Source organism: Hemicordylus capensis, chromosome 3 (genome assembly GCF_027244095.1).
Source record: "Hemicordylus capensis ecotype Gifberg chromosome 3, rHemCap1.1.pri, whole genome shotgun sequence".
Lineage (NCBI taxonomy): Eukaryota > Metazoa > Chordata > Lepidosauria > Squamata > Cordylidae > Hemicordylus > Hemicordylus capensis.
In genome coordinates this window covers 298480415-298505092 of record NC_069659.1, presented here as the reverse complement: position 1 = coordinate 298505092, position 24678 = coordinate 298480415, and the positions used below count along the sequence as shown (strand labels likewise).

Genomic DNA, 24678 nt, shown 5'->3' with positions numbered 1-24678 from the left:
CTGCTCTAACTCAGCAGAGAATGTGGGGAAAGAAGTATGTTGGAGAAACAAAATCCTGGATTGTATAAAATGTCGAATTAAACTGAAGGCACACTGAGAAAAGAACCAAACATGTTGTTTTTGAAATATACTGCTGCATAACCAGGGCTACCATCACCCTCATTTCCCCTGGGCAGGTCCTCATTTCAGGGGGGGGGGGGAGAGAATGAGGAAAAGCAATCTGTCTGGTATTTGCCCACCACCCCCATGTGGAAGCTGCCAAGCAAGAAGCTAGGTCTTCCAGTCCAAGAGAGAAGCTGGCAAGTAGATCTGGCCACCTTTGCTCCAGTGGCCAGGTGCTACCCCAGCATGGGAGGCCAGATCTGCCTGCCACACACAGAAAGCCCTGGTTAGGTCTATAGGGGGCACCTTCCCAGCCCAAATAATGGGTACACCGGGCAACCCAGCATTCCAGAGGCCAAGTCTACCACCACCGTAGGCCTGCTCAAGTCAGTTGACAGACCTGGCCTTGATTACATACATCAGTGGCCACCACTGTGGCTGGTAGACCTGCCTTCTGTACTGTTTGTTTTCAAAAGGTAATAGGAAAGGTGTCTTCGTTTTTCAAGTCAAAAATACAATCGTCCCATGCACCACCACCACCACTAGTGCCTGCCGAATTGGCAACTTCAGCATGCTGCTACGATCCAGCCAGGAGGGTGCTGCCCTGGAACCCACGAGCAAGAAGATGGTGCAGCAGGAACAGTTCCCAGCGGTGGATTTTAGCACCTCAATCTTCAGAGCTGCATAAACTTCCTAACAGCGGGCTGACAACTCGGCAGAGCCAGAGTCGAGGGAACTGCCGCCCCCCGCCCTTAACAGTGCCCGTCACCGTTTTGGGCGATGGGGGATGAATTCACATCCCTTTCCCCTCTCGCGTGGCTTTCACGCTCACACCATCCCTGCCCACGGCGACAGCACTGGCAGTCTGTTGGGACTGGAGGCTAGGCTGCGTTTGTCTGTCTGGGGGAGGTCAGCATTTTTCATCCGTAAAGTGGACTGACAGTCTGTACTAAAAGAGCGAGCCATAGCAGCAAGGAAAAGCAGGCAGCAAACACACAGCAACCACCACCCACGGCAGGGGGGGGCGCCACCCCGACGACCTCTAGCTGAACCTAAAAACGCTGGATTGCTGGCGGAGGAGGAAGAATTGACCCGCCCACCACACGCGTAAGCCGAGCGCAGCACAGCAGGCTAGCCTCAGCAATGATCCCTCCCTCCCTGCCTTTAGGCCACGCCCACACCATCTCTCTTCTGTGTTTGGTCTGGAGAAAAACGAGGAGGAGCGATCAGCGCAACATCTGGACGTGCGCAAGGATTTATGCATGAAATCCTAGGCGGGCCCAACTGAAGGTGAGTGTGCAGAAAGGGCAATGGCAAGTAAGGGCGAGCCAGCTGCAGACCTCAGCTGGGCCGTGTGTTCGGGTGCTTCCTGTTCTTCCCAAGCCTGCTCCCAGGAGCCCCCACCCCATCCGGCGCTTAGTAGACGACTAGATCAAAACGCTTCCTACAGGGACATGGAGCGTCTCGCGCTGCCCTTGTCTCTCTCTTCGAAGCACTTACCGTATTTTACGGACTATAAGACGCTACGGACAATAAGACGCACCTTAATTTTAATCCAGTTTTTCAGAGTTTTAACATATTAAACTGTTAAAACATATAAGACGCTCCTGAATTTTGGCGGATATTTTTCGAGGAAAAAAGTGAGTCTTATAGTCCATAAAATACGGTAATCGGTTCCAGTTTATTGCTGCCGTGCTTAATGTATCCCCAGGCTGTGCCTAAACCCTAGCCCCCCCGCCCCAATCTCCAGATATTTGCAGACAATGCCTGACTGGGCAAACAAAAAACCTTTACGATGGGTGGCCCTGTTATACTTCGCAGGTTAGAGCAACTGTCCCTTTTCAGCCCAGCATAGCATCCCTTCTGTACGTGTGTGAGCTCGAGAGAGAGAGAGAGACCTTTTCGGACCGGGATCCATTTCCCCCCATTTATTTAGTATGTAGACGACCACTTTGAGAAGCTTTTGTTGTTGGGCAAAAGGCACATAAATATATGTACTACTACTACTAAGTGAGAAAGCATACAGGTCCCTGTTGCCTGAACATGGAATTGGCCAATACTAAAAAACTAATTTTCAGTTCAGTACTAAACCCCCCCTGCAAACTGGGCAAAGACAAGGCACCTTTTAAAGTGGCGACTCTCTTGTTTTTAGCAGGTGGAGAGCAAGCAACTGTTCAATAAAGCAAGCCTTTTCCATCCAGCATAGTATCTTTCTGGTTGCTGTTGCTGAGGTGTGTGTCCCTTGCTTTTCTTTTTAGAGAATGATCTTCTTTGGGACAATAAATATTTCCAAGAAACCAAAAGTTTTGAGAACTCTTTTGTTGAAAAATTGTATATAAATATTAATAAATAATCTTCCTGTGCACATTGATATACGCTCAGGGCTAGAACGCTGGGTACAGTTGATTTTCCATTCTTAGGGCCTTTGAGAAAACTAGCGGAAAAGGGAGTTGTGCTTTTTGCCCAACCCAAATGCTTAAGTTGAACTGTGGGCCAGAAAGTGTCAATAATAATAACAGAAAAAGAAGGAAGGGGATGAGGCAAAGGAGCTGGTATGGTGCCATTTCACCTTCCTTTCTCTGCAGACCACCCCTTGGGAGAGCATTAGGTGGGCTGCCAGCAGGAGTATAGCAAGGTTGAAGTGGGCCATGGGACAAGAAATGAAGATGGACCCCTGGGCCCCTTGTCTCCTCCTTCTCACTCCCCCCACCCCCATGCCTTTGCTGCAGAAGAAATATAAGGACATGGTAAAAAACAAAACATTCTTGGCATGCCCTTTCTTTCACTCTTCTGCAAATAATATCACACACACCAACCCGGAGCCAGCAGCTTACCAATGAGTCAGTTGAGGGAAGAGTGTGCTATTTCCCAGCCAGCAGCCCCCTCCCTCATGGGCCCAGAAACATTTCCCCCTCTTGTTTAATTATAGCTATGCCCCTGGTTGCTGGGCTGCTTCTGAGAACTGGCCCAGAATCTGCCACTTAAAGCAACACGCTTCACCCTGTAGATGTCAAGGGAAGGTGGTACTTCTTTCACGAAATTATAATTTCCCTACCAAGAAGCCCAGAAAGTGAAAGTTAACCAGGGCAGGATTTCACAAGATGAGATGAAGACAGCACCATCTGTGGTATGCCACAAGCTCTCCTGAGTGTGCTGTTCAAAGGAAGGTTTCTTCAGTTGTGTGATTCTGAAGCTATTCTACACATAGTCATGATCTTTTACTTCCTAAAGGAGTTCTCTTTCAAGGTGATCTCTCCTGAAAAAAAAAAAAAGTTGAAAATAAAAATCTGAATGCCATTTGGAGGGAAAGAATCACATCTTTCTTTTGTCCTTCAGGTTAATTATGGCTGTTTCCAGCCTTGTCCGACATCGCCCATTTCTGCACTGTTGGACTTTCAGATGCCAGAGGAGATCCTTGAGTTCATGGATCCGTGCTACCTCCCAGTGTCAATTGAAGAAGAAAATAGCAGAACGATCGAATATGCAAATATTCATGCCTTCCATACAATGGGGAGTCAGTCACTTGTCCAAGAGAGGTCTGCATGCTACCCTGCTTCACCTCCAGGAAGTGATGCTGACCAGCGAGCGATATGGGGTGCAGAGACTGCCTTTTTCTGAAGTTTCTAGTGCTGACTTATCTTTTTTTGAAAACCTAATGCCAGGCAGAATCATCACAGATCTAAATGAACTGAAACTCTTCAATGTGGACTGGTTGAAGTCTGTGAGAGGTAAGTTGTTTTCCTTTTTTTCTTTATTTGCACATCTAAGCCCTATTCATATGTTATGTTGAACACTCATACAATGTGTATACATCATATGTCACAGATCCAGACTTTTTCACAGGTATTCAGTGTTCCCTCTAACAGGGGTTCCCAGATGTTGTTGCCTACGGCTCCCATAATCCCCAAGCAAAAGCCATTGCAGCTGGGGATTCTGGTCAACAACATCTGGGAATCCCTGTTAGAGGGAACACTGCAGGTAGTCCTATGTTTGTTTGTTTGTTTATTTATTTATTGAATTTATATATCGCCTAGTATAAAAATCTCTAGGCGGTGTACAGAATTAAAACAAAACATAATATAATATGTTCTGCTGAATACGGGCACAACAGTACACTTCCAAATAGCAGAATTCTAAATTCTTATTAAATCTAGTATCCTGCATTTGAAGGGGCCTGTACCTCGGCTCACTTTTAAATTGATGTAGACATGTTTACAGACATCTAAACATAGGTATAAATGTCTGAATAGGATGTTGGCCTAGCTACCATCATCCATTCTCGTTATATTGCACAGTGCAGGTCTCCTTTAAAAAATGCACTTTAACTATAACTCTGTTTTAAAGTTTTGATATTTGCATACAGTGTTTTAGCCTTCCTATTGCTAGCTGATTCAGAAGTCCAACATAGTTATTTTGGCAGAGTGGGTTGATGGTGAAGGGAAGTGTAGGCCAACCACCATTATTTACTTCAAACAGATGTTATGGCATCTTGTTTACATTGCAGGCTGCAGTAAAGTGCTGCTGAAGCCACGGACAACAGAGGAAGTATCTGAGATTCTCAGGTAACAAAAGCAGCATTTTTATTAAAGTAAGCAAATACTGTTAGAGACCTCTGTAGAGGTTGTTCCGGATAATGTATCTTATTTCAGTATTGATCATACACATTTTAAAAACAGGAATACAGGATTCTGTACTTCTCTGATAAGGATTTTATTCAATGAAGTCGTATGAGGTTATCCCAAAGTTCTTCTTTCCTCCGTGTCCCATACCCTGTTTGGTGGACATGGGAAGGGGAAGAATGGGCCAAAGTTTGTTACAGTCACGTGAACTACCAGTACCTCTGTTTGCATAATTCCTCATTAAAGAAAAGCCCATAAGTTTCTCTCCTTCCTCAGTTCAACTCACTATCAACAGGAGCTAAAGAGGGTCATGCTGAGGATTTAAAATGAAACAGTCATCTATGTGAATATGGCTTTTAGTACTGAAGACATTAATATTGAAGAGTTATTTCTCACTTAATTCCTAGGAATCTAATCAGTGCCTGAACTACCAAGGGGCCAGAGAGATCCCAGGCCCCTTGTGTTTGATTTGTTTGTATATCGCCCTTCCAAAATGGCTCAGGGCGGTTTACAGTTAAAACAAACCACTAACAATAAAGAGCTAAAACAAATTAAAAACAATATAACAACTAACAATTTAAAAACATTTTAAAATAACAATTAAACCATTACAGTAATTAAAACCCCAGAAATCAGGTTTTAAATTTTAAAATAAACCAGATTTTAAAACCCCCCAAATCTAGGATGCTGAGTGAGCTTGGGTGAAGAGACGGGTTTTCAGGTGTTTTTTGAAAATTGCCAGAGATGGGGAGGATCGTATCTCAGCAGGGAGCGCATTCCACAATCTCGGGGCAGCGACCGAGAAGTCCCATCTCTGTGTAGCCACCAAACGAGTTGGCAGTAACTGGAGACGGATCTCCTCAGATGACCTCAATGGGCGGTGGGTCTTGTAATGAAGAAGACGTTCTCTGAGATACCCAGGGCCTAAGCTGTTTAGGGCTTTGTAAGTTATAACTAGCACTTTGTATTTCGTCCAGAAACCTATTGGCAGCCAGTGTAACTCCATCAGTAAAGGAGTAACATGGTCTCTCCGAGATGACCCAGAGACCAACCTGGCTGCCGCGTTCTGAACCAACTGAAGTTTCCGGACTATGTACAAAGGTAGCCCCACGTAGAGCGCATTACAAAAGTCAAGTCTGGAGGTTATCAACAGATGTACCACAGTTTTGAGGACATTGATCTAGAGAAACGGGCGCAGCTGGCGTATCAGCCGAAGCTGATAGAAAGCACCCCTGGCCACCGCCTCAACCTGAGAAACCAGGGAGAGGTGTGAATCTAGAAGTACTCCCAGACTGCGAACCTGTTCTTTCTGGGGAAGTGTGACCCCATCTAGAACAGGTAGATCAAAATCATCTCTGGAGTTCTGACCCCGCACAATAAGTACCTCCATCTTATCTGGATTCAGCTTCAATTTATTCTCCCTCATCCAGCCCATTACTGCTTCCAGGCAGGCATTTAAAGAGGATGTGCCAGCTCCTGAAGAAGTTGACATGGAGAAGTAAATCTGGGTGTCATCAGCGTACTGGTAACACCCAGCTCCAAATCCCCTGATAATCTCTCCCAGCGGTTTCATGTAGATGTTAAAAAGCATTGGAGAAAGTATGGAGCCTTGAGGGACGCCATACTTAAGCTCAGAACTCAAAGAGCAACAGTCTCCAATTGACACCATCTGGAATCTGTCCGAGAGGTAGGAGCAGAACCAGTGTAAAACAGTGCCTCCCACCCCCAACACTCTCAGACGTTCCAGAAGGATACTATGGTCAATAGTATCGAAAGCCGCTGAGAGATCCAAAAGGACCAACAGAGTCATACTTCCTCTGTCAATAGCCAATTGGAGATCATCCATCAGGCCGACCAAGGCAGTCTCCACCCCGTAGCCTGCCCGAAAGCCAGTTTGAAATGGGTCTAGATAATCAGTTTCCTCCAAGACCGCCTGGAGCTGAGAGGCCACCACCCTCTCAATTACCTTGCTGAGCCATGAGAGGTTGGAAACAGGCCTATAATTGCTCAACTCTGAGGGATCTAATGCAGGCTTCTTTAGAAGAGGTCTAATGATTGCCTCCTTAAGACGAGGCATCCTGCCCTCCCTCAGAGAAGCATTTATGATTTCTACCAGGCTGTCTACAACAGCCTCCCTGCTAGATTGAACAAGCCATGTTGGACAAGGGTCAAGAGAACAAGTGGTAGACCTCACCACCCCAAGCAGCTTGTCCACATCCTCAGGAGTCACAAACTGAAACCGATCCAGTCGAATCGCATAAGAGGAGTTGCTGGACACCTCCAGTTCAGGCATCAAATTAACTGTGGTGTCTCCATCTAGATCGGCCCGAATCCGAGAGATTTTATCTGTAAAAAACTCTTTAAACACATCACAGCGGGTAACTGATGACTCCAAATTCTGGTTTGGGGGGGGGCGGATACCAGTCCCCTCACAACCCTGAACAACTCCGCTGGGTGTGAACTCACAGAGGCAATATGGGCAGAAAAGAAACACTTCTTTGTAGTACATATTGCCTGAGCATAGATCTTTAAATGTGCTCTATGTCGTAGTCCATCGGATTCGAGTCGAGTCTTTCTCCACTTGCGCTCCAGTCGCCTACCTTGCCGCTTCAGCCCCCGCAGATCTTCCGTATACCAATGGGCCAGTTTTGAAGTGGGTCGGAGGGGACGCTTGGGAGCAATCGTGTCTACTGCCCTGGTGAGCGAGTTGTTCCAGTTCTCAACCAGGGCATCAACAGGATCACCAGCAAAGCCAACACTGAATCCCTCCAAGGCTTCTTGGAATCTTACTGGATCCAATAACCTCTTCGGACGGACCATTCTAATGGGCCCATCGCCCCTGCAGAGGTGGGAAGTGGCTGTAAGTCCCACCTTAACCAGATGGTGGTCCGTCCATGACAACGGGGAGATCAAAGGAGTCCCCACCCACGGAACACAACCCTGATCAGAGTAGAAGACCAAATCAAGTGTGTGACCTGCAGTATGCGTCGGTCCAGAGACCACTTGGGATAGGCCCATAGCTGTCATGGCCGCTATGAACTCCTGAGCTGCCCCGAACAAATTGGTCCCAAAATGAACATTGAAGTCTCCCAGCACCAAAAGTCTGGGAGACTCCAATGCAAGTTCCGCGACCAAGTCTGTCAGCTCAGTAAGGGATTCCGTTGGGCAGCGGGGCGATCGGTACACCAACAGAAGTCCCAGTCTATCCCTGGTCCCCAAACTTGAGTACACACATTCAGTATGGTCCGATACCCTAACAGGGACCCTGGTGAGGGAGATGTTATCCTTATAGACCACAGCCACTCCACCTGTGGGCAGGGGCCTACGTCCCCTCACCTGCTCCTCTACAGAATATCCTGGAGGGAGAAGCCGGGACCAGACTGGACCACTAGCCTCCCCCAACCAAGTCTCGGTAATACATACCAGGTCGGCCCCTTCATCCATGATCAAATCATGGATGAGCTCAGGTTTATTTTGGACAGACCTGGCATTGCAGAGGAGCAAGGTAAGGCTATGTGGGTTGTTGGCAGTGCTCCCCGAGGTCAAAGAGCTGGCAGGACAGCTGGAAGGAGAGACAGCTAATAAATTTCTGACTACCCTTCCCCTGGAGCAACCTGCTGACCTGCCAACGTTTCTTCTTCTATTACCCACCACCACTGGAATAGCTGCCCCATAGTCAACGAAGGTGCCCCCTGTTTCCCCATCTCCAGATGAACCCAAACACATTGCAGGAACTTCAACCCAATTCCCAAACAGCTCAAACTAATTAAACAGAAGCCCTCTAGCCCTCACTCCCCCCCCCAAGTGGCTCCCCCAAAGGGGTGACCCCGTTTGGTGTCGCCCCTTCAGTGGCAACCCCGCCAGTGGCGGGCCCGCCACCACAAGCAGCCTCCTATAAAGCCCAAGACTGAGCAGATGACCCAAGGAACAGCTGAGTCACTCGGGCTGGTCCTAGTCCTTCACTTACTCCCCACAGATGTGACCTACAGGCAGCAACTCCACAGGGGAAGCAGGAGTAGGCAGGCAGCAGCAGAAGGAGGAGCCCCCAAGACCCACCTGGTCTCACACCCCAGGCAGTATTGGGTGGGAAGCAGATAGACTTCTCCCACTCCTCTGCTAGGCTTCTGACACCCTAAAGCCACAAGCAGCCTCCTATAAAGCCCAAGACTGAGCAGATGACCCAAGGAACAGCTGAGTCACTCAGGGGCTGGTCCTAGTCCTGCACTCACTCCCCACAGATGTTACCTACAGGCAGCAGCCCCACAGGGGAAGCAGGAGTAGGCAGGCAGCAGCAGAAGGAGCCCCCAAGACCCACCTGGTCTCACATCCCAGGCAGTATTGGGTGGGAAGCAGATAGACTTCTCCTGCTCCTCTGCTGGGCTTCTTCTGTTTTGTGATGGCTTTTTTAGCTGCTGTTTCTAGAAAGCTGCAGGGGTCCTGTATTTGACTAAAAACTGAGGGATGGGGTTTGTGGATTTCATTAAAAACCTTGTTCTTTCTCCCATAATTTTTAGATTTTTAAAAAATTTAGATTGTGAGTCCTTTGGGAGCAGGGAACCTTTTTATTTTATTTTATTTTATTTTCAATATAAAAAGTACAGGCCAATCTCCAATCTCCCTTGGTTGGGCAAGGCCATTGAGAGGGTGGTGGCCGACCAGCTCCAGGCAGTATTGGAGGAAACTGATTATCTAGTCCCATTTCAAACTGGCTTTAGAGCAGGCTATGGGGTTGAGACAGCCTTGGTCGGCCTGTTGGATGACCTTTACCGGGGAATCGACAGAGGGAGTGTGACTCTGCTGGTTCTTCTGGATCTCTTGGTGGCGTTTGATACTATCTACCATGGTATCCTTCTGGATCACCTGGGGGAGTTGGGGATAGGGGGCACTGCCTTGCAGTGGTTCCGTTCCTCTCTCTCGGGGAGATTCCAGATGGTGGAGCTTGGTGACAGTTGCTCCTCAAAACAGGAGCTGTTATATGGAGTCCCTCAGGGCTCCATTCTGTCACCAATGCTTTTTAACATCTACATGAAACCGCTGGGTGAGGTCATCAGGAGGTTTGGTGCTGGGTGTTATCAGTATGCTGATGACACCCAAATCTACTTCTCCTTTTCATCTTCAGGAAATGGCACTCATTCTCTAAATGCCTGCCTACAGGCAGTAATGGGCTAGTAATTTGGGATAACAAATTGAAGCTGAATCCAAGCAAGACGGAGGTGCCCATTGTGGGTGCTCAGAATCTGAGGGGTGAGTAAGATCTTCCTGTGCTGGATGGGGTTACACTCCCCCAGAAGGAGCAAGTGCGCAGCTTGGGAGTACTCCTGGACCCAGGCCTCACCCTGGTATCTCAGGTGGAAGCCATGGCCAGGAGTGCTTACTATCAGCTTCGGCTGATTCGACAGCTGCGCCCATTCCTTGAGGAGGATGACCTCAAAACAGAGGTGCATCAGCTGGTAACCTCTCGGCTTGACTATTGCAATGCGCTCTACGTGGGGCTGCCTTTGTACATAGTCCGGAAACTTCAGTTAGTTCAGAATGCGGCAGCCAGATTGGTCTCTGGGGCAACCCGGAGAGACCATATTATGCCTGTCTTGAAACAACTGCACTGGCTGCCAATATGTTTCCGGGCAAAATACAAAGTGCTGGTGATTACCTTTAAAGCCCTGAACGGCTTAGGTCCGAGTTATCTTACAGAGTGCCTTCTTCTGCACGATCCCCACCGCACATTAAGGTCATCTGAGGAGGTCTGTCTCCACTTACCACTGGTTTGTTTGGTGGCGACTCAGAGGCGGGACTTCTCTGTGGCTGCTCCCAGGCTGTGGAATGCACTCCCAGCAGAAATTCATAATCTTAATTCCTTACTGACCTTCAAGAGAGCCCTTAAAACCCATCTGTTTGGCCTGGCCTTTCAGGGTTTTTAATTAGTTTTAATGTTAACTTGGTTTTCAGGGTTTTATTTGTTATGATAGTTTAATTGTTTTTTAAGATGTTTTTTAATTGGTGTTAATATTTATATCTGTTTTAATTGTTATTGGTTTTAATGGTTTCTGTTTTTAATTGTAAACCGCCCTGAGCCATTTCGGAAGGGCAGTATAAAAATCAAATAAATAAATAAATAAGAAACTGCATTGAGAACAGTTTTTGTTTAAAAGTAGTATATTAATAATTCAAGCACTAATTCTATGATAGACTCTTAGATGGCATAGGTTGTTCCCATGTAGTTACATTAAGGGATCTTGGACTGGTTCCTCACTTACAATAGCTTAGCCCATGTGATTAGGAAGGGTACACATCAAGAGTGTGCCCTTTGTGACGCCGTCCACAGATGTCTCAGGGTCTTCCTGGCACATCCCCTTTTTGTGTGTGAGAGGAGGCTGCTCATCCAAATGCCCCCTCTATACACACTCCAAATACTTGTTTAAACAAATTCTTTTATGTGCCCATCCTGATACAGCGCATGTCGTAATGGATGTACTTTCAGTGCATCACCTTTTTAATTGCGTGAGTGGGAAATAGGCGTGTGTCCGAACCGGTCCGGCGGCCATTCTATAGAATGGCCGAACTGCCGGACCGGTTCTGCCCTGGTTGGTCCGGGTCCGGGTGGGGGGGTATTGCTTTAAGGGCGGGGGGGGCTTGTTTACCCCTCCCGCACCTCTTTGCCCCTGCCAGTGGCCGTAATCTACTGTAAAATTGGGGCGCTGGAAACCAGCCGCCCCAGCCGCCGCCACTTCCGCCGCCCCCCCCGCGAGCAAATTAGAGGAAAAAAAGGCTACTGCCTACAAGGAAGGGCTACTGCCGCCCTGCCGCCCCCCCCACCCGCCACCCGCCACCCCCCCACGAGTGCTCACCAAGTTAGAAGAATTTAGAGAGTTGCTCGCGAACAGAGCTCCTCTCTTATCGAAGCCTCCGGCCCAACTGGGGCCTTGGGCGCGTGCGCACGCGCGCTAGAGCTCTTTATCCACTAGAGCTTTTGCCAGAGGCCCGGTCTACCCACCGGGAGGAAGCCGGGTAGACCGGGCCTCCGATCGCCGGAGGCCCGGTCTACCCGCCGGGAAGAAGCCGGGTAGACTGGGCCTCTGATCGCCGGAGACCCGGTCTACCCGCCGGGAGGAAGCCGGGTAGACCGGGCCTCCGGCGATCAGAGGCCCGGTCTACCCGGCTTCCTCCCGGCGGGTAGACCGGGCCTCCGGCAAAAGCTCTAGTGGATAAAGAGCTCTAGCGCGCGTGCGCACGCGCCCAAGGCCCCAGTTGGGCCGGAGGCTTCGATAAGAGAGGAGCTCTGTTCGCGAGCTCCTCTCTAAATTCTTCTAACTTGGTGAGCACTCGTGGGGGGGTGGCGGGTGGCGGGTGGGGGGGCGGCAGGGCGGCAGTAGCCCTTCCTTGTAGGCAGTAGCCTTTTTTTCCTCTAATTTGCTCGCGGGGGTGGGGGCAGCGGAAGCGGCGGCGGCTGGGGCAGCTGGTTTCCAGCGCCCCAATTTTACAGTAGATTACGGCCACTGGCGGGGGCAAAGAGGCGCGGGAGGGGTAAACAAGCCCTCCCCGGCCTAAAAGATAGGCTCCCCTTTGGTGCTGGTCCGGACTGCTCCGGACCATGCACATCACTAGTGGGAAAGTATCACTGGAACTGGGCCCTTGTGTACTTTTCAACTGACACAATCAGGAGTAGCCAGAAAACTTTCAGAAGCACTAAGAAGACCGCAGAAAGTATTCCTACTACTATACTGCTTTTCAACAAAAGGTTTTCAAAGCAGTTTACACAGAAAAAGAAATAAGCTGATTTCCTGTCCCCCAAAGGACTTAAGGTCTAGAAGTAGATTGTATTTTTATTGGTCCTAGAGGCTTATACTTCTACAAAGAAACAACTGAAGTACTGTAGCCTTTAAAGGGAATTAAAGATAAACTCTACCATCGACATTTGGCTTGTAGATATTTGACTTCCAAGTCCTAATAGAAGGCTGCTATGCATATTGTCATTTCCAGTTACAATGGCCAACATGATGGGTAGCTCTCTGTCAACAGTAGGAACCCACTGGGGCTGCTGCACAATTTAAAAGGCAGCTCTTCCAGGCAGCAGAGCAGTGCTCCTCAAAGGAGTGCTACGCTGCTGCCCAGAAGTGGTTTAAAGGCATTCCACAGCAGCCCCATTGCTACACCACCGGCGCTGCTTTTTAAGTTGTGCAGAAGCTCCGGGTCCCACTCCCCCTTTCCATGTGCTCAATGAATGTGGAAGGGTAACTACTGAAGAGATCTTAAACTGTTGCTGAGTTTCACACCTACATAATATTCAAAGGCATATATTCCCCATAGGAACAAGACCACCATGGGCAAAATGTGTTCCTTTTCAGGTACTGCAATGAGAGGAATTTGGCTGTGAATCCTCAGGGGGGTAACACTGGCCTCGTTGGGGGCAGCGTCCCTGTCTTTGATGAGATCATTCTCTCCACAGCTCTTATGAACCAAGTCAACAGCTTCGACAATGTTTCTGGTAAATATATTTTCCTAGGGAAAAATGGCTCATCTAGTAATCCTCCAAAGCTTACCATCCTCCTAAGAGGTTTTGACAGAGAAGACAAGTTGGAGGGTTCCTGAATCCAGGAAGCAAAGGTTCACCCCATCATTGCAACAGGACTTGAGCCTAAAACAAAGGAGAGATAGAAGGGGAGGTTATCTATTCAAAAATGTTAGTAGAACATTAAAGGTAAAGTAAAATGTGCCGTCGAGTCGGTGTTGACTCCTGGTGACTACAGGGCCCTGTGCTTGTCTTTAGTAGAATACAGGAGGGGTTTACCATTGCCATCTCCCACGCAGTATGAGATGATGCCTTTCAGCATCTTCCTATATCGCTACTGCCCAATATAGGTTTTTCCCATAGTCTTGGAAACATACCAGCAGGGATTTGAACCGGCAACCTCTGGCTTGGTAGTCAAGTCATTTCCCCACTGCCCCATTAGGTGGCTTAGTAGAACATTACCTGTTATCAGAGAACGTGCAAAATACCAGGTGATTTGCAAAAAATGATATGCCCTTTCTAATGTTGGACATGTTGCTTGCTCTAAATGAAGAGAGAAGTAGAAGGCAATTTGAATGAGAGATGATTATGGAAAACAAAGATCCTTGATACAGCAGGTCCTTGCTACGGCAGTTTTAAGGGAGATAAATGTTTAATGTTACTGACACACAACCCATGCAGAGCCTTGCTGATGGAATAGCTTTCTCATAATATGAGAGCATCGCTTTGGCCCTGACACTATTTTTAGGAGCCATGGAGCCTCTCTAAGCTCTGTAGCAGAATGTGGGTGTGGTTTGGAGGAGGATAGCGTGAGTGCACTTTCATGAACCCGGCACTTTCATCAACAGGGAAAATAATACTGCGTGTTATGTGAGTCAGTGAGGCAAGTCTCATGATCGGTGAGACTCCCCGCAGACGATCCAGGCTGTAGCCCTGGGCGGCCAGATCACCCGCCCCCACGACTGCCAGCTTCGCCACAGAGCCGTTGGGGGCTGCGGGGGCCATGCGGCCCCCGGAAGTTCCAGGATGCCCCCGCATGAGCGCGTGGGGCATCCTGGAGAGACCCCCAGGGCCGGGAGGCTGGCTTCAGCCTTCCGGCAGGGGATCTCCTCATGTGTTGCCATGGCGTGGAGCCGCAGTGCGGCAACACACAATCGAAAAGACGGGGTTAGCAGAGTGCTCGCTCCGCTAACCTCGTCTAACGGGAGAGCTAGTTAAGTGGGTTACCCGCTTTGAGGGCACTGGGCTTGCCTGCGAGCCTGGGTTTCTCACAATCGCAAAAAAGTGGGCTAGGCTCCCTTAGCCCGCTTTTTGGTGATCGTGAGGATCGCCTCACTGTGTTGTCAAGCCTCTGATTGTCCTCTCACTGAAGAAAGGGCAAAGGAAAGGACAAAGGCCCTACATCCAAAGTAGCTATCTTGGGGTTTGAATTGCTCTATCAAAATGGATGTTTGCCTTCAAGTCTCAGACTATAAATTGATGCTTGTGTTTTAGGAATCCTGGTTTGCCAGGCTGGCTGCATTTTAGAAAATCTCAGTCAGTATCTGGAGCCACTGGATTTCATCATGCCTCTTGACCTTGGAGCAAAGGGAAGCTGCCACATTGGAGGGAATGTGGCAACAAATGCTGGTGGTTTGCGACTCCTGAGGTACGGCTCTCTCCGAGGGACGGTCCTGGGACTAGAAGTGGTAAGATGGAAGTCTAAAAGTGACTTCTGCATTCTATCTTCTTCCTGTTCTTTTATCCGTTTACTCTTACCCCAGATGTACTTTCTGTTACTCACTGAACTGTAATCTCCTTATTCCACTTCAAATGTAATCTTTCTTTATTTAAAGTAAAACATATCTTTATAGGGATTCTCAAACTTGGAGAGAAGGACATAGATACATGTATATATCAAGGACATCGATACATTTCTTCCTTCCCTTTCAGGTGCTGGCTGATGGCTCCATTCTGAACTGCTTGACATCTCTGAGGAAGGACAATACTGGCTATGACTTGAAGCAGCTTTTCATTGGATCCGAGGGGACCTTGGGGATCATTACTGCTGTGTCCATCCTCTGTCCACGGAAACCCAAGGCTGTGAATCTGGCATTTCTTGGTAAGAGCTGTTCTAATCACTGTTTCCAGGTGTGGTGTTAGTAACTCCTAGTCATATGCAGCACAGGCTGGACTTGGCCTCCACAGAGCTTGGGGAGACACTTACGATCCTCCAAGGCCAGCCAGGTTACATTTAGCTTTTATCACCATTTCTTAATGTGACGAGACTAGTACTATTAAGAAAGAAGTTGAGATGAGAGCAAAGAAAAAAATTGACACAGATAGCAGAATGCCTTTTTTCTGTTCAGGATGGGCTTTGCTGGCTGCCTCGTTTTGGAGGCTGAGTAGAAATTTCTTGCTTCTCAGCAAATTGGTCAAGCTGGAGAGTTTGGGTTGGTTGGTTTTTTGCTTGCACCATTCTGTTCCCACTTTAGGGAACAGTTCCCACTTTTAGGTCACAATGGGCAGGCTCAGTGTAGGCAGATAGAGATCTTGGGAGGTATTTTGCTGGTGATAATCCTTGGGCATGTTTTAAGGGGAGTGGGGTACTGTATAAATCAGCCCTTAATGACTTGATGGGCGCGAGGACCAGAATTGTGACTCCCACTTAATTTGTTGGCATTGCCCACCTCAAAGGTTGAACGGCTAGTAGGTAGCAGGGTGATGTGTCTGAATGACCCTGACCTCCTCTGGGGTTGTCAACGAGGAACAGGGATCAGAACAGCTCTAATCCAGGATGTGATCACCCAAGTAGTCTCAGGGGAAGGCCTCTTGTGTCTGACCTCTGGCCTGAGTTAGTGCCTGCACTGATTTAAGGGTGGAGCTTTGACCTGTTGCATATTTATTGTTATATTTAAACAAAGTTGTGGCCCTTTCCCCCAACAAGAGTTCTGTGGACTGGTTCAGATAAACATGGTTCTCTACACAGGATACCGTTGGGGCTGTGGTGAGAACATGCCTGCTCCTGTGTTACTCAGAGACATGCCAAAGTGTTCTCAAGCACATCCTTTAATGTGTGAGGCGTTCATTGGAATTACCCCTCTAAATGTGCTGCAAAACCATATTTAAACCCTGCGCTTACCACCTGAGGCCATTGCCTTGCTTTGCCCCATAGGGGAGCCACCCTCTGGAATTGTAATAAATCACCACCATCTTTAGTTGTGTGTGTATGTGTGTAGCATCTAATATGCACCTAACACTGTGTGAAAACAGAAAACACCACTTCCTGCTTGCAGGCTCATAACCTAAAAATGAGACAGAAGAGGAGAGTTAGAGGAAAAGTGAAAACTTTGCACTAGCTGGGAGAGAGTGAAAGAAACAAAAAGAGTTAAAGAATACAGTCATTAACCTAGGAATCAGAAAGAAACAAAATAGTTAAATAGGATGGGGAAATAGAAGATAGCAAAAATGGGTTTTCATTATTTCTTAAAATGAGAGAAAGAGGAGGCCAGCTAAATATTTAAAGTGAGGGAGTTCCACCTAGAATTCATGTAATTTCCCAATGGGTAATCATTTGCCATGAAGCTGCTGTTTGTGGCAAATCATAACACTGGCTTTGACTGGGACAGATAGTGCCTCCTGTATGTGGAAGGCAGCTCAGTAGTTGGCTAGGACAGGCTAAGCCCAGTTTGGTTAGGCCAAGCTAAGCCACTTCCTTCCTTTTCCTGTACCCAAAATCAATGACCCTAGTCATCTCTGCACAAGTAAAAAGTCCTTTTGGACGTGACTGTATGTTTCATTGATTCATCTAGCAGCTTTTGATTTCTCTTTTAATAAATTCTTTTTCTTTCTCTCCTTTAATGCTGATTGTCTTTGCACAGCTTGTTCAGGTTTCTCTCAGGTCCTGAGAACCTTCACTACCTGCAAGGGCATGCTAGGAGAGATCCTGTCTGCATATGAGTTCATGGACAATGAATGTATGAAGCTGATTGAGAAACATCTCAAACTGACCAATCCAGTGGCAGGTACCAGCTAGTCACGTGCAAAACTTACAGAAGGAATTCAATTACTGGTTTCATTTCCCCAAACAATTGATATCCACAGAAAATTGAATGGCTGAATTGGAATCCACTGGTTATGTAGGCACACTCTCAGTTTGTTGTTTACTCAGTTGTCCAATGAATTCACAAGTCCTGAATTCACTTTTGTTCATGGTTGCACTTCACGTGGGTTGTATCTTAATGATGCACAAACACTTGTGCAAGCAAGTTTTACTTGATGTTGCTCTGCATCATGGGATTGATATTTTAAAGCACTTTTTATTAAGCACTTTACATGTTTTATTGCTATTCCAGAACTTGAATTTATTACACCATCTATAATGATGATCTATCTGCCATTATCCAATGTGGAACACCTGAGGAACACAGGAGGGGACTGATAGGCTTAGTTAAGTGATTCTTGGCATTGGTGTAAAAATGATGTGATAGGATTTGATAACACTACATTGGACATAAATGAGTTAAAACATTTTACAAATGCAGCTATTAAGGGGATGCATAAAGTTTGTTGATATAAGCATGATAAAAATGAAAATTTCCCAGTCCAGGAAAAATGTGATGGATTTACAAAAACAGCATGGCAGATTTCAGTGACCCACATTCTCCACAGGAGAGCAGGACAAGAGCTCCACCCTCACAGGGAGCCTGGCTGCACTGAAGGCTTGCTCCACAGTGCAATGGGTACACAATGGGTACACAAAAGGCCAAACTAGGCATGACATTAAATGCATATTTGTCCTAGTTTGGGAAGTTTGTTATCTTCCGATAGTTTGTTACTATCTGAGTAGTAGCAGTGCAGGACAGATGTAGAAAGTGCTTAACTTGTTCCTCACTGTTTTACTGCTGAAAATTGCCTGTCCTCACAAGATTGCTGTAGGCCATAAAGGTGCCATTTTCTGTAATGACCTCTTCTGGAGTCCAGAGCAGCTTTGAGGGCAGTGGTTTCTGTGGGCAAATAACATGGAGGGTGTTTAACCTTTTACTTCTGTACCATGATCCCAGTCCTGACTGGACTTCTAAATGGCTGCTATTTTAAGATAAAAGAACTTCCCAAATTAGATAATGATGTGTTTAATGTCATGGCAGCCACCTAATGGCACAGTGAGGAACTAACTTGCCTAGGGAGCAAGAGGTTGCTGGTTCAGATCCCCCTTGGTATGTTTCCCAAACGATGGGAAACACCTATATTGGGCAGCAGCAATATAGGAAGATGCTGAAAGGCATCATCTCATACTGCGTGGGAGGAGGCAATGGTAATCCCCTCCTGTATTCTACCAAAGAAAACCACAGCGCTCTGTGGTTTCCAGGAGTCGACTTGACACCAACTTGACGGCACAACTCTTACTTTACTAGTTTGACTAGAACTTTGGTTGAAGAGTAGTATATAAATTTTCGTAATAATAGTAGTAGTAGTAGTTTGCCCCTCGGATGCTAATGTGACTCAGCATATAATAATAATAATAATAATAATAATTTGATTTCTATACCGCCCTTCCAAAAACGGCTCAGGGTGGTTTACAAAGAGAAATAACAAATAAGATGGCCCCCTGTCCCCAAAGGGCTCACATTCTAAAAAGAAACATAAGACACACACCAGCAACAGTCACTGGAAGTACTGTGCTGGGGGTGGATAGGGCCAGTTACTCTCCCCCTGCTAAATAAAAAGAATCACCACAGTAAAAGGTGCCTCTTTGCCCAGTTAGCAGGGGTATGACTTTTATACACCTTTCCTTTGATCAGTCTCCACTGGGCAGGATACAATCAAAAAGTGTTTTAAAAATATCGAAAATACCAGATGAGCATCACTTTCCTTAATTCTGCCTGATTCAGTAGACACCTTTCTAATGAATGTAGCTTAATCTTTAGCTGTAACAAATCGCTATGTGTCTCATCTGTGCATCTCTGCTGATTGTGACAGCCTGCTTTCTTATTCTTCCCTTACATTTCCAGAAAGCCCTTTTTATGTCTTAATAGAGACTTCAGGTTCTAATTCTGCCCATGATGAGGAAAAACTGAGCCACTTCCTGGAACATGTCATGGCCTCTGATTTGGTGACAGATGGAACTCTGGCCTCTGAAGATAAAAAAATAAAGGTAACTTCCCCCTTTTTGAAAAAGTTCTTGGCTTTTTGTTTTGAATCTGAACAATATATGATGAATGTTCAGCAATTTGCTTATATGGCATAGATCAGTGATTCCAAATTGATAAGCATTCAAAAGAAAAAACGTGGTTTATTTTTGTTAGTTGTTTCTAGGTCTGTTCTACAGTATATCTATTTAATCTCTCCCTGCCCCACTTCCCCCTTATTGTTAACTAGGCTGCCTACGTATGACTGCAGCCTTTAATTTGTTATATTAATCAATTAGAAGCCTTTTAAAGTAACTAAAAAAGTATCTCCAATTAATTGAGTGACTTTTTAAAAAAGTTATTTTTTAATATAAGTACTAAAAAAAATTAAAATTTTAATGTTTTCATTTGTGGATTATTTTTAAATTGTTAAATTGTTTTAAGTTTTTGTATATATTTTAACTTGTTTTATACTATTGTTAACTGCCCAGAGATGAAAGTTTGGGGCGGTATAGAAATGTGGTTAATATAAATAAAATAACAAAAAATGCAGGTGATGGGTGTAATCAAGACTTCTTACATAAGGAACACCTCTCCTGCAATGGCACTTGCTACAGTATATATACACAGTATGTATATATATGTGTGTGTGTGAATGTATATATATATGTGTGTCTGTGTATATATATATATATTATATATATTTATATATCCTAACCCGGACCTTAAGATCTCCTTTGGAGGACCTCCTCCGAGTGCCCCTGCCAAACAAGGTGAAGTGGGTAGCTACTAGGGGAAGGGCCCTGTTTATGGAATAGCCTCCCCAGTGAGGTTTGCCTGGCTTCATCACTTTGTTCTTTTAGACTCCAGGTGAGGAGCTTTTTGTTCACTCAGGCCTTTTAAAATGTTCATCTGATTTTAATTGATTAAAAAAAATTTAAATTGTTTTGTACTGTATTTTGTATTCCCCCCCCCCATGAGTGTGTTTTTAGCTCATGTTTTAATGTTGTGTTGTAAGCCACCCAGAGAACAATTTGTTATGGGGCAGCTAACAAATAAAGTTGTTTATTGTTTATCATCATCATCATCATCCTTGTTGTTGTCTAAAATCAAAGAAAATACATTTTTTCTCCAAAACTGTTGATTTAGTCATATGCAGATCATTAAACTGATTAGCTAACAGATTAAAACTCATGTGATTAACTGAGGTTTCTTTGAACCTGTTAATTAGAAATCTTCAAATAATTACATAGTTTGGCTTCAGTATGAAATAACAAGGGAATGTCCTATGAATGCCCAAGCTATTATTTGCCAGATAGCTGCTCTAGGGGCATACCTTGAGTAGGGGGAGGTGATTTTAGGCAAGAAAAAAACACAGGAGGAAAGCCTCCGCACTATCCCCACACTGTGGTTCCCATTAGCATGTGTGTATGATGATAGTGTCATGGCTTTCCCTCCCCCCCACAGCTACTATTTCTCCAAAAAATAAAAATATGTTCTGATCACATCAAGTGTTGAGCTCAGGGTTAAGATGCAACAAGGTGAGGCTGAAGAGTACTGGGCAGGGGCGAAGGAACCATTGAGCATGGGAGGACAGCTGTACCCCTACTGCCAGGTTCTGGGGTGCCTGCCAAAGCACCCCCTCGGCCAGGGCACCTCCTTGCCTGCTCCCATACCCAGCTGGCGAATGTAGTACTGGGAATGTGAAGCACGCCCCTCTCCTCCCCAGTCAGTGTGTCACTGTAACGCTGGCTGGGCTCGAGGGGAAAGCCCAGCCAGCCAGCGTTTCAATGCAGTGCTGACTAGGGAAGATAGGAGCAGGTCCGAATGGACTCAGGGCAGTTGCCACACCCCCTGCGCCTGACATCAGACACGGGGGTGGCTAGTACGGAGGACGGGGCCAGTCAGCCTCTACAGAACTTCCCGTCAGTGGTTCATTGAATCACTGTCTTTCCCTGCCTCCCAAGCAGGCAGGGAACATAAGAACATAAGAACAGCCCTGCTGGATCAGGCCCAAGGCCCATCTAGTCCAGCATCCTGTTTCGCACAGTGGCCCACCAGATGCCAATTGGGAGCCTACAGTCAGGAGTTGAGGGCATGCCCTCTCACCTGCCATTACTCCCCTGCAACTGGTACTCAGAGGCACCCTGCCCTTGAGGCAGGAGGTGGCCTACAGCCCTCCGACTAGTAGCCATTGATAGACCTCTGCTCCATGAAGTCATCCAAACCCCTTTTAAAGCCATCCAGGTTGTTGGCTGTCACCACATCCTGTGGCAGAGAGTTCCACAAGTGGATCACGCGTTGTGTGAAAAAGTACTTCCGTTTGTTGGTCCTAGACCTTCTGGCAATCAATTTCATGGAGTGACCCCTGGTTCTAGTGTTGTGTGAGAGGGAAAAGTATCTCTCTCTCTCCACTTTCTCCACACCATGCATGATTTTATAGACCTCTATCATGTCTCCCCGCAGTCGTCTTTTTTCTAAACTAAAAAGCCCCAGGTGTTGTAGTCTTGCCTCATAGGAAAGGTGCTCTAGTCCCCTGATCATCTTGGTTGCCCTTTTCTGTACCTTCTCCCGTTCAACTGGGAGCTCCCAGTCAGCCATTCAACGAACCAGCGACTGGGGAAGCTCTGTAGGTGCCCCCTGGCCCTGTCCCCAATACTGCCCCCCCCCCGCATCTGATGTCAGGCGCAGGGGGTGTGGCTTGGGGCTTGGGATACATACATGCTTGACAGTCACAGGAGGCAGGGGAGCCACCGGCTGCCCAAGTGCTCCCTACGCCCCTGGTACTGAGTGACCTATGTGGGGCTAAAATAGAAGGAGAGCTGCAAGAAAGACTTCAGCTGTTATCAGTGGAAAAGCAAAACAATATCAGTTTGCACTAAAGTAACTTTTGGTGACCCACTGATTTAGAGAAAGTTTACTGTTCTTCAAAGATCAATAAGTGCTTTTGACAGTTGTATGCCCAAGTAGCAGAGAAGGCAAACTTGTAGTATTTTTAAAAAACAGGCCGCTTTTCTATAGCCATCCATGGAGAATGAAAATGAAGGCATTTGGTCCTTTTGATTCCATTCAGATCACTGCTTTGGTCAATTTCAGGCATTATGGGCTTTACGGGAACGGATCACTGAGGCCCTAACGCATGATGGATTCGTTTACAAATACGACATTTCGCTCCCTGTGGAGAGACTTTATGACCTTGTGACTGACATGAGGGCACGGCTGGGCAAACGTGCCAAGAATGTGGTGGGCTATGGCCATCTTGGTGAGTTGGAGCATGCTTAAAGACAAACTGCCTTCCTTTGCCTTTACTGATCTGGATTTAGAGTTATTGAAGCCAAGAGGCGAAGAGACAGAGCCATGAACTCAGAAGTCCTTGGTTTCAAATATTACCTCTGCCATGGTCTACAAAATGGCTTTAGGCAAGCCTCTCTGTCTCTCAACCCAACCCCCCTGCCCCCCGCACCCTATCAATGGCTACTGGTCTTGATGGCTCTGGGCTGTCTCCAGATTCAGAAGCAGCGAGCCTCTGAATATTAGTTGCAAGAGAGCAAAAGTGGGAGAGGGTCTGTGTCTGCCATCTCCTGCTTGTGGGCTTCCCGGAGGCATCTGGTTGGCCACTCTGGGGAACAGGATGTTGGACTTGATAGCCTGCACTAGCAGGGCTCTTCTTATGTTCTTGTGTAACTTGTTCTCTTAATGATAAAAATGATAAAAGGGGACAAACTGAAATAGTCTTGAAATGCCTTATTTATCTTTGTAAACTAATTGGAGGCAGGTGAGATTAATGAGGGCTGGAAAATGGCAAACATAGTGCCTATTTTCAAGAAGAAAGAAAGGAAATACAGAGAACCATTGTACAGCACAGCCCATGAATGAATATGTCATTTGCTTTCTCTTTTAAAACCATCCAATTCCCAACTCTGGTTTGCTTTGGCAGGAGATGGGAACTTGCACCTGAATGTCACAGCTGAGTCCTATAATCATTCCCTTCTGGAGGCCATTGAGCCATATGTGTATGAGTGGACATCCCAGTATCGTGGAAGTATCAGCGCAGAGCATGGGCTGGGATTCAAGAAGAAGCATTATATCCACTACAGCAAGCCCCAGGAAGCAGTCCTCCTCATGCAGCAGTTCAAAGCCATGTTGGACCCCAAAGGGATTCTCAACCCTTACAAGACATTACCAAGCAAGTCCGTTTGATGCTTCCTCACAGGAAAAGGAGTGGGGTTTTGTATGGAGATTTTCTAACACAGTATCATTCTGTAGCTGTCAACACACTGTGAAGCCAAAGCCTGAGGTTTGCTTTTTTCAGAGCATAAGAGTGGTCAAGGAGTGGAATTTTCCTCCCAGTTCCCCCACCCGACCCCAGCAGCCCATAAGCTCTGAATTGTCTGAAAAGCAATGAGCATTTGTTGCTTTATGCACTCAGTTTACTAAGGATCTTCTTATCTTCCAGGCTTTAGAGCGGTCTCTGTTCTTGAGACTTTGTTTTTATCTGCACACAAATAAATTTGGGGTGCTGTGAAACTCCGTAGAATGATCCTGTGGAAAGAAAAACATCACTTTCAGGAGAAAATCCCAGGTGGCTTTTCCCTCTCCTCAATTGCCCAGGCACAAAATACAACCAACACCTGCAAGATCCTTGAAGAAAAGAAGAGAGGGTTTTCTGTGCATTGATTTGAGAGTGGTAAATGAACATTTTACCTTTTTTTCATGGAAAAATAAAACAGAATGGAAATATTCTCTTGGTTTTCTGCTTTTGATGGTTCTAGGATTCCAGTACAGCCTTTCTTTGTTGACTCCCTGTCCTTGTTTTACATCATTTGTAGCTTGTGCTGCTTCAACCAGTTTGAATAGCTGGGCTATACGATTATTAAATCCATACACAAGAAATAAAATAATCTTAAATGACATCTAAGCTCAGGCTGAAACTAGACAGGGTGGAGCAACTGATGTGAAAATCTATCTGTGCTGATTTCCCTACAAAGCGCAGGACATACGATGGAGACCATATCAAAAGGATGTTCTCATAAGCTGCCCAAACAAGATTAGGGCAGCCCAGCCTGGGTTGGGCTGCTCATGTGGGGCGCTGGGATGGAGTCCAATCCTGGTGCTACCCTCGCAGATAGCTCAGCTTTTTATCCTGGCCTTTAGCCAGGGGTTAAGGGTGCAAGCAATGGTGGGGCCAGGGTCGTGTGTGTGCTTGGGCTGCATGTTGCCCAGGCACACACAAGAGTCAGGCGCCTGGAGCACCCCACTCACTGGGGAATCATTAAATGCATTGCACTGCTTGCATGGTCAATTTAGGGATTCCTGGAGGGATTCATTTTCCTGACCTCCAGAG

The 24678-nt window shown here is 46.6% G+C and overlaps 1 protein-coding gene across 5 annotated transcripts; it reads left to right on the top strand.

The window, feature by feature from the left end:
* Window positions 1-968: 968 nt before the first annotated feature.
* Window positions 969-24076, top strand: D2HGDH (D-2-hydroxyglutarate dehydrogenase). Of its 5 annotated transcripts, none has more exons than XM_053312687.1 (11): window positions 969-1392; window positions 2258-2333; window positions 3439-3830; window positions 4607-4664; window positions 13064-13203; window positions 14722-14915; window positions 15160-15328; window positions 17088-17231; window positions 19218-19360; window positions 22431-22596; window positions 23272-24076. In XM_053312687.1, exons 3-11 carry the CDS (start codon window positions 3446-3448, stop codon window positions 23532-23534), a joined length of 1662 nt encoding a protein of 553 aa, XP_053168662.1. In that variant the 5' UTR covers window positions 969-1392; window positions 2258-2333; window positions 3439-3445; the 3' UTR covers window positions 23535-24076. The 5 variants fall into 5 exon arrangements, with proteins under 5 accessions (XP_053168662.1, XP_053168661.1, XP_053168660.1 ...); XM_053312686.1 differs by having other exon boundaries at window positions 2255-2333; XM_053312685.1 differs by lacking the exon at window positions 2258-2333.
* Window positions 24077-24678: the final 602 nt, after the last annotated feature.